The 14,875-nt window shown below is 46.3% G+C and overlaps 2 protein-coding genes across 5 annotated transcripts; one reads left to right on the top strand and one right to left on the bottom strand.

Annotated features, from left to right (window-relative positions):
• Positions 1–662: 662 nt before the first annotated feature.
• LOC125507899 (uncharacterized) lies at positions 663–6,387 on the top strand. 4 transcript variants are annotated; one of them, XM_087525534.1, is made up of 9 exons: positions 664–869; positions 1,223–1,369; positions 1,453–1,584; positions 1,733–1,872; positions 2,071–2,157; positions 2,321–2,449; positions 2,676–2,827; positions 3,580–3,681; positions 4,062–4,179. In XM_087525534.1, exons 1-7 carry the CDS (start codon positions 803–805, stop codon positions 2,790–2,792), a joined length of 819 nt encoding a protein of 272 aa, XP_087381660.1. In that variant the 5' UTR covers positions 664–802; the 3' UTR covers positions 2,793–2,827; positions 3,580–3,681; positions 4,062–4,179. The 4 variants fall into 4 exon arrangements, with proteins under 4 accessions (XP_087381661.1, XP_087381660.1, XP_087381658.1 ...); XM_087525535.1 differs by lacking the exons at positions 3,580–3,681; positions 4,062–4,179 and having other exon boundaries at positions 663–869; positions 1,733–1,877; positions 2,676–2,730; XM_087525532.1 differs by lacking the exons at positions 664–869; positions 1,223–1,369; positions 1,453–1,584; ... (1 more) ...; positions 2,071–2,157; positions 2,321–2,449 and adding exons at positions 4,318–4,397; positions 4,490–4,625; positions 5,685–5,884; positions 6,249–6,387 and having other exon boundaries at positions 2,772–2,827; positions 4,062–4,232.
• Positions 6,388–7,298: 911 nt separating this feature from the next.
• On the bottom strand, positions 7,299–7,801 carry LOC147968085 (DNA replication factor CDC6-like). The gene is made up of 2 exons (XM_087525536.1): positions 7,665–7,801; positions 7,299–7,540 (listed from the first exon to the last, which is right to left on the bottom strand). Exons 1-2 carry the CDS (start codon positions 7,786–7,788, stop codon positions 7,431–7,433), a joined length of 234 nt encoding a protein of 77 aa, XP_087381662.1. The 5' UTR covers positions 7,789–7,801; the 3' UTR covers positions 7,299–7,430.
• Positions 7,802–14,875: the final 7,074 nt, after the last annotated feature.

Below are 14,875 nucleotides of genomic sequence, written 5' to 3'. Positions count from 1 at the left end.
ACTTGCATGATTTACTTTCCGCTGCTCATATACTATTGTCATGCTTACTTGATATATATTGTGAATGCTCAAACTTATGCCAAAACTCCATTTGAATTTAAAGAAATTAAAAGCTGCAACTTTTCTTGTTAAGAGTCTATTCACCCCCCTCTAGACACCTCTTCTCGATCATATAGGACGACGTCACCACCATTAGCCATCGTCGTGTGTGGGCAGAGCCGCTACGACTAAGCTGTCATTACATGGGAGTTACGCCACATTCTCGAGTCACTGGTGTGTGCAAGTATATCTGCAACCGTCAAGTTGCCGTTGCCGGAGGGAGGGGGGGAGGGGGCACTCCCATTTACCCATCGACATGCAGACGAAGAGTCGCAACCGTGAAATCGTCGCGTGGAGGTGATGCCAATCGTCGAGTCACCGTCACGTGCTGGTAGACTCGTGGCGACTGAGCTGTCGCCATTGCGTGGTGCCCGAGCCACCGGGGCATCATCCGCGGTACCTGCAGGGCGCGGCGGCGAGAAATCGATGAGAGTCAGGTTTCTTCTCAGCCCTAAATACACACAACTAATTATTAATTAAACAGGGGGTTATATGCTAATCTGCGTTTAAGTGGCCGGTTACAGTCCCACCTCAGACTATTTCCTCTCTTTCGCGCCATATCATCTATCATCTCCGTGACTGCCGCCGACTCCTGAGTATCTTCCTCCCCCAAACCCTTGGCCGCTCTAGGCGCCTGACTCCTCAGTTTCCCCTCCCCCAAACCCTTCACCGCTCTCGTCTCCTCAGTTCCGCCGCCGCCGCCATGGCTTCGTCCCCCTGCGACATCGCCCTCAAGGCAGCCCTCGGCGGCAAGCTCCGCCTCCTCAAGAGTAAGCGCCGCCCCTCTCTCTCTCTCTCTCTCATGGAATGCTGTACTCTCAATTAGTCTTCCTTGTTTGGAACGCTCGCGTGGTGCTTTTTCCGTACGGACGAATTTGAGGTGGGGTGGATGCAACTCTACTAGTACTTTTTTTCCGAATTTTGGGTGGGGCGGTTGCTGCTTTTCTGAGGAAACTTCGATTTGTTCATTAGGGCGGTAAACCCCCCAAAAATATTTTCAGGGAAGAAACCCTAGATTTGAGGCCGTGTGTAATCACTTCATGAAATCATTTGGGCAATCGTCTAGAATGATTGTGCTGTCTGATCTGACTTCAGTTGTTCCTGCGATTTTTCCCCTTCCTAGGAATGGCCAAGAAGGTGGATCTGCGGCGAGCCAAGGACGACAAAGGGCAAACCGCACTTCATTTCGCTGCGGCCAAGGGGTGCCTGGACAGCTGCAAGTTCCTGGTGGAGGAAACGGGGCTTGATGTCGATTCCGCCACGAAAACAGGTGCGCGCCTAGTTGGAATCTTATGCGTCCATAGCAGGAAATTTTGTTTCTGTTAGTACCGAGATGTTGCGTTACCCTTGTAGGTGTGACACCGATGTTCTACGCCGCGTTTGGGGGAAATGTCGAGGTTATGAGGTACCTTCTCGACGGTAGCGCCGACCCATCCATGGCCGATGACAGGGGCTCCGTGTCACTGCACAATGCAGCAGAGGAAGGTGGTCTTTCTCATTCTTGAGTTCACTCTGATTCCCTGAAATGTGAAATCAAAGGCTTGACATTGCCTACATATGGAAGGAGTTACTCTTCTGTTGAGGCTCTGGTTCTGATCTATTTGGATTTGCACCATGTTTGTTGTGCCTCCAGGACACTGCGAGGCTGTGAGGCTATTGCTGTCCAAAGGGGTTCATGTGGATGCTATGGATCATCGGGGCACGCCATTACACTTGGCGGTTGCAAAGGACCATGTTGAGGTTGTGAAGGTTCTGCTGGAGCATGGTGCTGATGTAAGGTGTCTATTCCACTATCAGCTAATTGAATGCAAATTATGAATTGGAAAGGCAAACACGATTAGCTGTGTTTGGTTTGATGATGTAATGATTTATTCTTGGAGGTGTATCAAATATTTGATGGGCTCATCTATAATTAATATTTATGTGATCTAACTAACTCTTTTCAAAACTATGGCCCATTTATCTTTTCAGCCCAACAGAGTGGCTAATCACGTCTTTTCACCACTCATGATGGCCGTCTGTGGAAAGGCCTTGAAATGCATGAAGCTACTGATTGAGGTTCCAATAACTTACCGACTTCGTGTATTTTCATATGTTTTTTATGTTTAAATGTGTACTGATTTTGTTGAGTACCTTGTTTTTTCCTTGCCGGATGTTTCATGGTTGAGTAGCTTGTCTTTTCCTATCACTGAAGTTATTTTTTTCTCCTATTCATTAATAGGCTGGCGCTGACGTGAATGTTCATGGTTACTCTGGACCAACTCCTTTAACGGAAGCAGTTGATGATGGCTTAATGGACTTTGTCATGATTTTACTAGAGGCTGGAGCCGACGCTAACATCCCTAACCAGGTAACTGTAGCTCCGCCCTTGTCTCCCTGTTTACTAACTTTTATTTTATGCTCTCAAATGAAGTTCATTTAGCAGTATCTAGGATTCTTACTGCCACTGGGATGAATTCAAGAATATCTCGTTTTCTTACAGAATTTTCAGTTAAAAATTGTAATTTGACGATGTTGACCGCTTTATCTTTTCATCCTGGATCATATGACATATTATGTTCTGTTCTATGATATAGCATGGCGCAGTTCCAATTGAGCTAGCAGCAGCTCGTGGTCAACGTGAGCTTGTTGAAATGCTGTTTCCTAAGACAAAACCCATTCATCTCAGCCAGTTTGGAGCATTAATGGGATAATGAATACTGCAAGATCTCCACATATCAAGCATCAGGTGTGTAGATGATTTATCGATTACTTCATTCTGCCATAACCTGTAGTCCTGAAGCTGCATGATTGGTTGATATCTTCTATTTCGAACGCAGCACTTCCATATGCTGTATTCTTGTTGACAGAGTGAAAAGATCACCAGGCCATATGCATACTCATAACCTTTGAACATGCATGGACCGACCCATTTTTTGATGTATAACTGGACCTTCAGTTATTTCCACTTTGATATCCATAGAAGGAAAATGCAACTAAACATGATAAATCAGGGCAACTGTAGCTTGCCTGCATTTTCTTGAGAAATTTAAGAACTGGTAAAAGGAAGTACATTATCAGCATAGGAAAGTCACTGAGCCCAGTTGTATAGGCACTCTTTAGGTATTACTCCCTATGTTCACAAATATAAAATGTTTTGGATATTTCAATATGGACTACATACGGACTGAAATGAGTGCTAAAATGCGTCTATATACATCCTAATCAGAAAAGAAGTTAGAACAACTTATAATAGTGAACAGTGGGAGTGCAATATTAGTATGGCGGATGGTATACATAAATAGATATATGTATTCAAATTTAGTTGGCATTTTGTTTGACCAAGTTTGCAAAGCTAACTGAGGAAACAGTGTGTATGCCTATAATTGAAGGATTACTGACCAAGAACTTTAATTTAATTTTCCAACTGTAATACTTAGCGTGCTGTTGGGACCTGTCATTCACTATGTATGCATGTAACTGACCATGGTACTGGTCCAGGACGCATCTTCTGTGGAACAACGGATAGCTGATTTGAAGTCATGTGGAAAGGAAGCATTTGGGAAGGAAGACTATATTACAGCGATGTACTTCTATGGCCTGGTAAATGCATGAACCATTTAATGATTTAATACATGTTTTAAGACGTCAGATTTGGGGGTGAAGATGGGATGGCCTGTAGTTTTTATTAGTCTTACTACTTAATTCTTGGAATGATGGTTCTTTGAACTGGTTGGTTGTTTGTTTTGAAATTTCCATAGAATTATGGTCGGCTTATGTGGGGTGATGGTTGGGTGATTACACTGCATTTCATAGGATAGACCATTCACGATTTTATCTGGGAAGCCCACCACCACTTTTGTTACATCAGATGAGATGTTAAACTAACGAAAAGGCAATGATGTGCTTGACAGAGCCTGTTAGATTAATTTACCACTGCACCAACAGACACCCGAAGCTGAGCTCTCTTGTTGTAAATGCAGGTAATGGATATAGACCCACTTGATGCCACCATGTTTGCTAACCGGAGCCTCTGCTGGCTGCGGATGCGAGAAGGGGACAGAGCTTTGGAAGATGCACGACAGTGCGTAATGATGCGGCCCCGTTGGTCCAAGGCATGGTACCGTGAGGGCAAAGCTCTCAGTTTCATGAAGGTATGTATAGCTAGCCACTCTATGTCCAGTCCCCCCTCAGCAATCTTATTCGATACACCTCTTGCGACATTTCGTCCATGCGCAGGATTACAAAGGAGCAGCCAACGCGTTCCTGAAAGCACAGGAACTCGACCCTAAGAGCGACGAGATCACCAAAGCTCTGAGGTAGCAATGCAATGCTAGTCACTCATACAATCACTACCCTGAATGATTGGACATCTTTTTTGATGCCTTTGATTCTCGCATCGTGCTTGCAGGGAGGCTGTTGATGCTATGGAGGAGCTGCGCGTGTAATATAAGCAGCTGCCGGTGCCAGGTCGCTCGGAGAGAAGGAAGAAGGGAAGAAGATGCGCTGGCTTTGATTCATTCTCCCATCTCTGTATCGACCCTGCTGTACATTCCTTGCACCAGATGCTACCCTACTAGTAGTAGTACTATATTAGCTATGACTGCTCGTATGTCAGAAAGTGTTGCCGCTGGCTAGCTAACCGGTTCCCACGCTGTGCTGGATCAGGGGTCTCGATTTTGGTAGGCTACGGCGATGAGACCTCATGTTTTGTGACAGACAGCATATGCCTGATTGTGTGTTGTATACTAGGGGTTGGGGCGTGCCCATGGCGTGCCTCTTGACACGAAGTTGTGCGCACTTGTATTGCTGCAGCGCCTCGAAGCATCTCGTGCGGCCATTTTCATACGCCCACACACGTTAGTCCTTGATTGTTAGCAAACAAACAGTAGTCGTTAGCAAAAAACAGTAGTTGTTAGCATCACGATATTTGTTTTATCTTTCTTCAAGAGGGATGAAAGTTTTGGTTTCACTAGTACAAATGCCCATGCGTTGTATCGGGCAAAAAAGGGGCACAATCTGCTTCATGTGCCATTGTGTATCATTTTTATGTGCAATTTAAATAAGCATCGATAATTAGGTTAATTTTGGTAATTTTTCTTATTTTTAATAAAAGTTAACATTTTCAAAAAAATTGGAACACTATTTCCACGAATGAGTTACTGGTTCAGTACATGAAGACATCCTCCTTCAAGACAATCAAGTAGTACTGAATTCTGAGTCCGAAGTAACAGTTGGATCGTTCTATAGAATCCAAGTAATGAATTTAAGTTTAGAAAATTAGTAATGCAATGTGTAACATAAATGCTTAAGTTTGTTTTATATTAACGTAGAATTAGAAACTGAATTTTGAAATGTTGCATTACCTATTTGGTCAGGACTTCCATGTAGACAATATTCTTGGTGTATGTCTCGCTTGTACTGGTCTTATTCTTCTTTTTCTTCTTCTTCTTCTCCTTTGTGCATGTGTGGCGTGTACTTTTTTTCTTGTTTGTTTCCTTGTCCAGAAGTTTAAAATTGATGATGATACATTTCATAATTAACTGATTTTACTTGCCCGGAAGTTCAAAATTGCCGATGATAAATTTTATGTATATGCATGGCAGGTACCACATTATTCGTAAGGATATTGAAGGATGTTGTATGGAGAGATGGATCATAGAGTTGGTGCATATTAATCATGTATAAGGGGATAAGGAATATACTTACTAGCGGTTGGGGCGCGCCATGGCGCGCCTCCTGAAAGAAAATTTGGGCGTTGCCAGCTTGTAGGCGCCCTTTTCATTGCTTTTGGTGCTCCTTACATGTAAGTGAACATTAGCATATTTTAGTACGGCTGACTGATTATAGTCAGTGACAGACATGATATTAAAATGACAATTGGACTGTTAATTATATCAGATTCATTAATGCGGAAACAAAGCAAAAGATATTTATTACAGGTAGAGGAACATCTATTTAGTGCACAACCATGAATAACTGGTAGCATAGTTTCTATAACACAAAATTGATCTTACGAAAAGAGAACAAATAGTACATAAAAAGCGGATGCCCGGACAACTGGTAGCATAGAACACAAAATCAATTATGTTGGCTACACTTGACTTCTTATCAAAAGAGAGAAAATAGCACATCAAAAGCACATGCCCGAATGACCTTGTCCATTTCAGGCAGGTCGAGAAGCTCGATTGTCATGGAGGTGGGTGTTGTCATGGCGGCCGTTGGACATCGGCGAGGAGACTTCAGGGAGTACTTCTCATTTTTTTTTCCAGATAAGGTAAAAATGTTAGTACGTAACTACAAGTAATGTATTTAGCTTAGGAATGGGTGCCAAGGTTTTTTTTTTCTTAGCACCTACCCACACATCACCTAGCATTAATTTCGCCTACCTGCAGTGTTTGATTAGCATCTAGTGATGTAGATACTCTAAGCCATAACCTGGTGTTGTCCTAAACAAAATGTATACTTTCTCACAAAAAGTACTGCCTGGTGTTGTCCTAGCGCATAACAGTCACAAGAAAATAGTTCATATGATATTCTGGCATCATGGAAGAAAAAATGCAAGGGGCACTGGAGTATAGAAGAAAATGAGAATGTACATATTATCAATTACCTGTAAATAAAAAGTACAGTCATATTGTCACTTATCAGATCAGCTGCGAAGAAAGAAAATCTGTCATGCATGAACAAATTATGATAAACGTAGTCAATTTGAAGCATGATAGTTGTAGATTATGATATAAATGATTCCCAGAGAGTAACAAGCTTTAGGGCATGTGTTTCGGGGTTGATCAATAGGATTTGAAGCAAGCCGGTGAAATATTTCGACCATCTATCAGAATGATAGAACTAGTGATGCGGCAAAGGGATTTATCTGACATGATCAATTTCAGCTAGCAGAACAGATAGATGGAACAAATATTCATGGAAGATGATAACTAACAAAGAAGAAAAAGAGTTAATTTCATGGGAACATAAAAATTCATTCTCCTGCAACCATAGATGCACAGAATTATTGACAGAAATTGTCCAAGTCATCAGAAATACTGTTTTTTGGGCAGAACAAAGAGATCATGAGGTGCACCCAAATCACCTCTGACCAAAAAAAAGAGAACAAAAGAGCACAGATACTACCATGATAGCTAACTTTCCGATCATCTCTGTAACATGGGTAGCGCTAATAATGGAAAAAAGAAAACTTTGTGAAATTGGATGGACTAAAAAAATGCATGCAATGCTATGTTCACTAATTTCTGGATTGACTGAATATTGCTCCCATAGTGAGACGCAAGAATGCAGAACACAAGATATGAAGGAGTGTCTGGAACAAACGGCAGACTCATTTTCCTGTTCTAAAGATGCCTTCCACTTTCACTACAACAAATATAGTAGGAATGCTTATAATTTAAGGATTCAAGCTTTGGTAGAAACCGATCTGTTGGATCTATGGCGTTTGCAATTCCTGAAAAACATAATGGGCTATCAGTTAGCAAAACAGTACAAAATGCTAAGTAAGATTGTTTTCCTTTTCTTTCCCAGAGAGTTAAAAATGTACATAGTAGGTGTGAGTATCGCAGAAAACTAACCTATCAGTATGCATCTTGAAAACTGGTGGGTGGTAAGCATGAAAAGCTCATGTAGCACAGACCGGTCTCTTCTTATTATGTAGTCCATCTCATCAGCAACGATCAATCTGGCAAGCAGTGACATACAGTTCAGGTAGCAGGATCAAAATGGCAAGAAAAGCCATTATTGTACAAGCAGGTTCAAATGGTTCCTACAACATCCTCCTTAAAGTTTCTTCGTGAGAAAACATATGCCACAGTTGCTGAAGTGGTGACAATTTGCCACTTGCCTTTTGTCGAACCTGGAATGTTCTTTTTGAGAAAATATATTGATCTTACATAGCAGAATCTATGTTCACATAAATCAATCTTACTGACTTTGTTTACATACCCACACCCCAAATATTATGGCTACACCCAAAAGCATAACAAATTCACGAATGGGAGGACCTCACCCGTGGCTTTGGATCTCCGATCCCTTTGTGGGGAAGCAATTTAAAAGTGCTTCGTTAACCACAAAATATTATGGCTTCGCCACTTATTTTCATGTTTTGGTGCATACTGACATCTAAATCCAGGGATATGAGTAAAGAAAAACAGAACTTGCGAATGCACAGCTCCTCTGGATAAAATAGTTCCGCCTCCTAGTATCATAGCTGGGCATGGTTTATCAGTTAGGAGAATAAAACACAACATAAGAATGGGAAGTAAAGAATATTTCACTCTCTAATGACACAAACATATTAAGTCAAAAAAATAAACAAATACTGGTAGTTGTAACCTGAAAAGTATGCACACCCATACAAGTGTTAAAAGATCTAAAATAATGAGGTGTCCCATTAAGTACCTTGTTAAAAAAAAATCTGATTCAGCATATGGTGACCTGAATCCAAGTAAAAGAAATCAGGGATATTATCCAAAAGTTCACATCAAAATCTTTCTCTCTAACCTGAAAGAGAAACATACAAGCAAATCATTCAGCTATTGTATTGTTAAGATAAGTTATTCAAACTGGAGAAAGTATGTAGTACAACGGTTCTCTTATGCATCCAGTCAGTAGTTATACCCTAATGAAGCATCAGTTGGTCCGAAGTACCTAAGATTTTATCAGATGCTCTCAAATACAAAAGCAAAATAGCAGATCGACCCAAGAATTACCATTTTCTTATTTAGTTCCTTTAACTTTTCCAGCTCAAAAAAGAGCTGGACAGACCATGTTAAATAATGAATGAAATAAATAGCGCACACTTTCTAATACCTAAAGATATAAACATTTTACAGTTCAAATAGGGAAATCAAAGATTGAATTTAAGCCTCATTACTCAGAGTATCTCATAATTATTTTAGTTGAAAATCCTAAGACATCCAAAACACGCATCTAAATTGAATGATAAGATGAATGGACTCGCATAAACACTAATACTAACCAGCAACCCTTGTGCGTAGTGCGCACAGAGGTCGACATGTCTCTCTCTCTCTCTCAAGCCCCATGATGACAGGAAGAATCTTCTGCATACTGTCAGCACAAAGAATGATAAAATGTGATGAGCAACAATGCATTGAAAGAGCCACGCATGAGGCATTTACGTGTATGTGGTGGACTGCCCTTCTTCTCCTTGTTGAGCAGTGTCAACTGGAACACAAGCCAGTAAGCCACGACAACCGGTGTACATACAACAGGGCCACTACCACCAAACAATTTCTGAAAAATCTACCCCAACAAAGAAACAACAGCCTAAACAACACACAAGCCTTCCATACCCAAAAAGAGAACATCATGAAAAACAAACATGAAGCAATGGCTCCATCCACCACACGGACCACCAATGCAACCCGCTCGAGCTGGCACACATCACCAAGAAGCCCCCAATCCACAAACTCGCAGCAACACACATCACACATCTAGCAGAACAATATAGCAAGAACACTAAAAACCTACATATTTATTTTGATTATATTTGGGCCCTGCTAGCAGCAACATGTTTTAGATCTCAGGTTTGGTGATATGTTATAAGTCTAGCTCAATCTGCAAAATTAAATAACATTCAGACATTCTGAATAAGGATGACTGAATGTGAATACAGTAAACATGAGTCTCTATATTTACTTTTTACTCGCCACACAATATGCTTTAGAGAATCAAGAAAAGGATCACTGGTATGCCCATTCTTTCAATAGCTTGAACCAAATGTTGCATTCAATATCCCTGGGCTATGCAGATATATATCTGAACAGATGTTGAGTGATGCCAAATTGTCAATAGCTCCAACACATTTCCATTTTGCAGCTTCTGAACCAAAAGCACTGCAAAAGGCAAGACAACAAAGAGAGGTGATTTGACCATAAACCCATAATAGTGATAAAAAGAATAATATCTAGTTATCTGCATAAATAGATCACTCCCATGTAAGATGAGGTTACATGATTTAATTTTGGTTGCATCACAAAAGCTACTTAACTGTAAGTTCGATTACATGTACCAACAAATTCAAACATAAAAGTGTTGTGATTCTTTTTTTTATGTCCACCATAAAGGGCATAAACCTTCTTATATAACTGATGCACTCTATCAAATAAAAATTCAACAACTTAGACATCAGATCAGATAGAATCAGAAACATTTTTGTGATTTGGATAAGCACACAGCATCTGTAATATTTTTCCTTGAGATCTAAATACATATCTCATCTTATTTCATCCTTTTTGTAGTAAAAAAACTCTGAAAAATGTAAACCAAAATTTCATGCAGCTTAGAAATTGTGATATGGTTCAACTTTCATAACCTCAAAATGCATGGCTAGTTACCAATTAGGATGTACAGTAGAAATGTAGAAGTTGTAAAATTAATTAATTATGCCAAAACTCATGACAAACAATTAATGTCATGGTGATGGATGTATCAAATGGCAAGAGAGGACCTAAAGAACAATACAATTGTGCAAGAAATTAGCACCAGAAACTATATATGTGTGACTCGGTCTAACACTACAGGCTTGCATAGCATCACATCAATCTCAAATCATTCATGAGAATCAAACAAAAAGAGCACCCACAGTGCAATGAACCACTCGAGAAAGATGAATTGGTTCATGGAAAGGTTTGCATAAAATAAATCACCTCCATGCGGGCACACATAGTCGAGCTTCTGGCAGATCGTCTCTCTGGCATCACGCACGAGGGATGAGGACGACTGCGGCGACACCACGGACTGCTCAACCTCCTCGCCCGTTTCTCTTCATCCCCAGCTTGTCCCCATCCCGCGCGAGCTTCAGATCGATGCAAAGGACATCATGGGGCGGGCGACCGTGCTAGGACTGGAGGCACAGCGAGACGACAACCTCGTCCAGGTTGTGCTCGTCCTCCTACGTCTTGCTCGGGACGAGAGTTGGCGGCACCACCCGCCTTCTAGCTCTTGACGTCCTCAAGCAAAAGTAGTGTTGTGGGTGTGCTGAAGCTGAGTCTGCATAGGATCCGGACCTGCTGGTTGATCTTCGGTGAGGGAGAGGAAACGAGGTCGCCGGTTGTCGTGGTATTCTCACGGGGGGCTTGCGAGTCGACAGATGCCACAAGGGCTTAGTGTGAGGGTAAGACTGCTGCTGATAGGACCGGGAGCGGGTATGCGAGTAGCACGCGATGGTTTACCCAGCTTCGGAGCTCTCCGAAGAGATACTACTCCTACTGCTGTATGTCTGAGTGTATTTGATATACCTAGTACAGAGTGCTCCTGGAGCTGTATCTTTTGTCAGTGCCATAGGCGTCTGACTTTCTTTATGCGTGTGGCCGGATGAACATGCATGCTCTAGTGGCCGAATGGTTCTTGGCCGTGGGTGTGTGCGTGAGCATGTGTGTGCCTGAGTCCCTCCCTGGATGGATGGATGTGTGCCTTTATATAGGCATGGCTAGCTTACTTCCTAAGCTATGTAGTGGCATGGACAAGTGGGCATGGGGGTATGGTGTGGGTGTCATGCTTGTCTCCTGGGTCACTTCATGAATAGTGCCCAGGGACAAGTGACACTGTACATGATGGCGTTGTGGTACAGCTGTCTCGTCCGAGGTATGGCCGTCTCGTCGGTGTCGGGTTGGGCTGCAGCCGGCAGCCGGCTGGTTGGCGCAGTCAACAGCCGGCTGGTTGGCTCAGTCGGCAGCCGGCAGCCGGCCAGGCAGAGCAGTCGGACAGGGAGCCGGCAGGAGCAGCCGAGTAGTCGGACTGAGGGGCTTTGCTAGCCCCGATGTCTTGAAATATTGTCTTGCCGTCTTCGGGGTACCCGTGGTCAATTACTCCGTCAGTAGCCCCCAATCCTCCGGGCAACTTGGCAAAGTTGGGCGGAGGTTTTTTGGCGAGTGTTCATGAAAATGATCATGAAAAAGACAAATTTAGTCCACGCAGATATATCAAATGTTTGCTTTTAGCATTGCAAGTTTTATGCGGAGGGTGCCGACTCGGTTTCGTCCGAGCCCCCTTCAATCTTTTTCATGTTCCCTCCGCTTTTTGGCTTGTGCTCTCGCTCGCCGGACAGCCGCTCTGCGGTCTGTGGCTGAGAGCGGGCCGTGAAGCGGAGTGTACAGTACTCAGAATTTGGGAGCAGATTTAACCGAGCAGATACTCATAAAGGAAACGGCCGGGTCACCCGAACCGTTTTTCTTCCCGAACGTTTTTCGCGTGGGTGGCCTCCAGCGTTCACCCTTGCTAGCCGGACAGCCGCTCTGCGGTCTGTGACTAAGAGTGAGCCTTTGGTACCGCGCACGCTACTAAGCCGCATGCGGGAACTAACATCTCAGGCCAAGCGGCCAGCCCCCGGGCCAACTCTGGCTGGCGTCGGGGCGAACAGTGATGCAACTGTAATGAAATGCGGAGATAGTTTCCCGAGCATCGCTCGGGGTTATCCGTACTTGCGTGGTGAAAAAATATGTGGGTGAGGGGCCCACATTGATTTTCGTGTAGTCGCGGTCGTTGTCGAAGACAGCCGGCATGGCTCGGCGCTCGCGGAGCTCGCCGGCGCACCCGCTGGGTGTAGCTTTCGGGCCTCCGGGTGCTCGAAGGGGAGTCCTGGCCGGTCAGGCTCGACCAGCCAGGTGGCGAGGCGTCTTGCAGCGCCCTTTTTTCTTCTTTTTCTTTTCTGCCGGCTGCTGGCAGTCGGACAAAACTCTTCTCTTGTCTGCAATCTTCCGTGGGGGCGCGCCAACGCACCCATTGGGTGTAGCCCCCGAGATTCGGGCCGACTGCTGAGCAGTCGGGCCGGATCTTCCGGCAACTACCTTGTCTTCTTCTTCGTGGGGCGCGTCAGCGCACCCGCCAGGTGTAACCCCCGAGATTCGGGCCGACTGCTGAGCAGTCAGGCCGGATCTCCCGGCAACTATTTGTCTTCTTTCTTCTTCTCTTTGTCCGTCTGTTGGCAGCGAGCAGCCAGACATTTCTTCTGCATGAGCAGTCAGCTGGGTACTTTCCTTTCTTTCTCGGGCAACCGGCCTCTCTTTTCTTTTTACCAACCCAGCAGTCAGACTTTTTTTTTGTCAGCCGGCCTTTGGCACCCGGCCTTGGACTTTTTCAGCCGGCCCCAAGCAAGTAGCCAGCCCTCTTTCTTCTAGCATCCGGCTCCTCTTTTTTCCTTTTTCTTCTTTTTAGCAGCCGGCGTCTGATTTTCTCCAGCCGGCCAAACTCTTACTTTTCTTTGCAGCCGGCCTCATCTTTTCTCAGCCGGCTTCTGCTTCATTTTTTTTGAGCAGCCGGCCAGACCGACTCTTTTCTCTGCTTCTTTCCACCGGGCTCTCTTCTTTTTTCACAGGCAGCCGGACTTGGGAGCTGGCTAAGCAGCCGACCAGTTGTGAGGCGGCAGCCGGCGGGGCGGCGTCTGGAGCCGGAGCCGGCGGGCGAGGGTGCTGGCGACTCGGCGGCCGGGCGCAACGGCGAGGGAGCCGGGTCGCGGGAGCCGGCGCAGGCGGGCGCGACGGGCGGAAGCCGACACGGAACCAGCGGGCGGCCGGGCGGCACAGCCGGCAGGCGGGCGTGGCGGGTAGTCGGGATGCGAGCAGCGCGGAGCTGCAGCCGGCGCGGACGGCCGGGGCTCCCATGGGAGCAACCGGAGCCGGAGGCCGGAGCGAGGTGAGACCGGCGCGCGGCCAGCCGGGCGCAGCGCACTCCGCAATCGGGAGTGAGGCGCGGGGGTTCGCTGGTGCGGCAGGCGGGCATCCGACTGTAGCGCGAGCCGTCAGGCGCTCGCGAGGCCGGCTGGTGACAAGCCGGCCGCGGGAGCAGGCGGGCGCGACGAGGCCGGGTGGCGGGGAGCTGCAACCGGCACTGCGGGCCTATAGGCGGCGCGGACGCGGAAGATTCGGCCGGTCCGGCATGGGGAGGCGAGCCGGCAGGGGGAGGCGGAGCTGACCGGGGCAGAGTGCAGCCGGACGCTGCGGGCCTGTAGCCAGCGCGGGCGGACACTCGGACGAGGCCAGGCGTGGGCGACGCATGGCAGAGAAGGCGCGCGCCAAGCACCTCGCGTGCGGAGGCGGGCGAGCTAGACGCGGAGGAAGGGGTGCGCAGCTATGGACCGGGGCAGCGCGGGAGGAGGCCCGGAGCAGCTGGTCGGGGACGAGGCGACGAGCGGAGGAGGCCGGAGTCGGGCGGCCGGCGGACGCGATAGAGGTGCGCTGCCGCGCGGCCGGTTGGAGCAGAGCTGCAGGGGGGCCGGTCCCGTACGCGTGCGCGGAGAGGAGAGCTCGACGCAGGGGCGAAGTCGCGCCCGTGCGGGAGGCGTAGCAGGCCGGAGCAGGGTGGAGCCGCGACGGAGAGGCCAGGCGCGCGGGTGACGGAGGTCGAAGCAGCGGAGGACCAGTCGGAGGAGAAGGAGATCGCGGACGCTGATTGTTGCGGCAGACGCGGAACCGCAGCCAACGCCCAGCGGAGGGAGCTGCGCGTCGAGGCCGAGCGTGCTAGCTGCAGACCGAGACATTGTATGGCCATTGTGCTTGTGTACAGGTCATGTCCGTCCTGTATCTAACAAGTGTATGGGCGATGTATAGGGATTATACAAGGATTATCTGGGACTTGTCCGACTTGCATCTGATCATTGTACAAGCGGTGTATGGGCATTGTTTGGGTAGTATATCCGTGTAGTGTATGGTCAATGGTTTGACCATTGTCTGACCTGCATTTAGCTAGCTTGTCTAGATGATATTTGGGAAGCGAATGCGCGTGTCGGCCGGAGCAAAGGGCAACACGGAGGAAAGCAGACGCGAGC

This window comes from Triticum urartu, chromosome 5A (genome assembly GCF_056163025.1).
Source record: "Triticum urartu cultivar PI428250 chromosome 5A, HENAU_Tu73, whole genome shotgun sequence".
In the NCBI taxonomy this organism is placed as follows: domain Eukaryota; kingdom Viridiplantae; phylum Streptophyta; class Magnoliopsida; order Poales; family Poaceae; genus Triticum; species Triticum urartu.
This window is presented reverse-complemented; position numbering and strand designations above follow the sequence as displayed.

Bases quoted from the DNA above. Each gene is read 5' to 3' on its own strand.
- LOC125507899 (XM_087525534.1), top strand. From the start codon at position 803: ATGGCTTCGTCCCCCTGCGACATCGCCCTCAAGGCAGCCCTCGGCGGC. The intron at 1,370-1,452 runs GTGCGCGCCTAG...TTACCCTTGTAG, and splicing joins CGATTCCGCCACGAAAACAG to GTGTGACACCGATGTTCTAC. The intron at 2,158-2,320 runs GTTCCAATAACT...ATTCATTAATAG, and splicing joins GCATGAAGCTACTGATTGAG to GCTGGCGCTGACGTGAATGT.
- LOC147968085 (XM_087525536.1), bottom strand. From the start codon at position 7,788: ATGTCACTGCTTGCCAGATTGATCGTTGCTGATGAGATGGACTACATA. The intron at 7,541-7,664 runs GTTAGTTTTCTG...TATGTTTTTCAG, and splicing joins TTCAAGATGCATACTGATAG to GAATTGCAAACGCCATAGAT.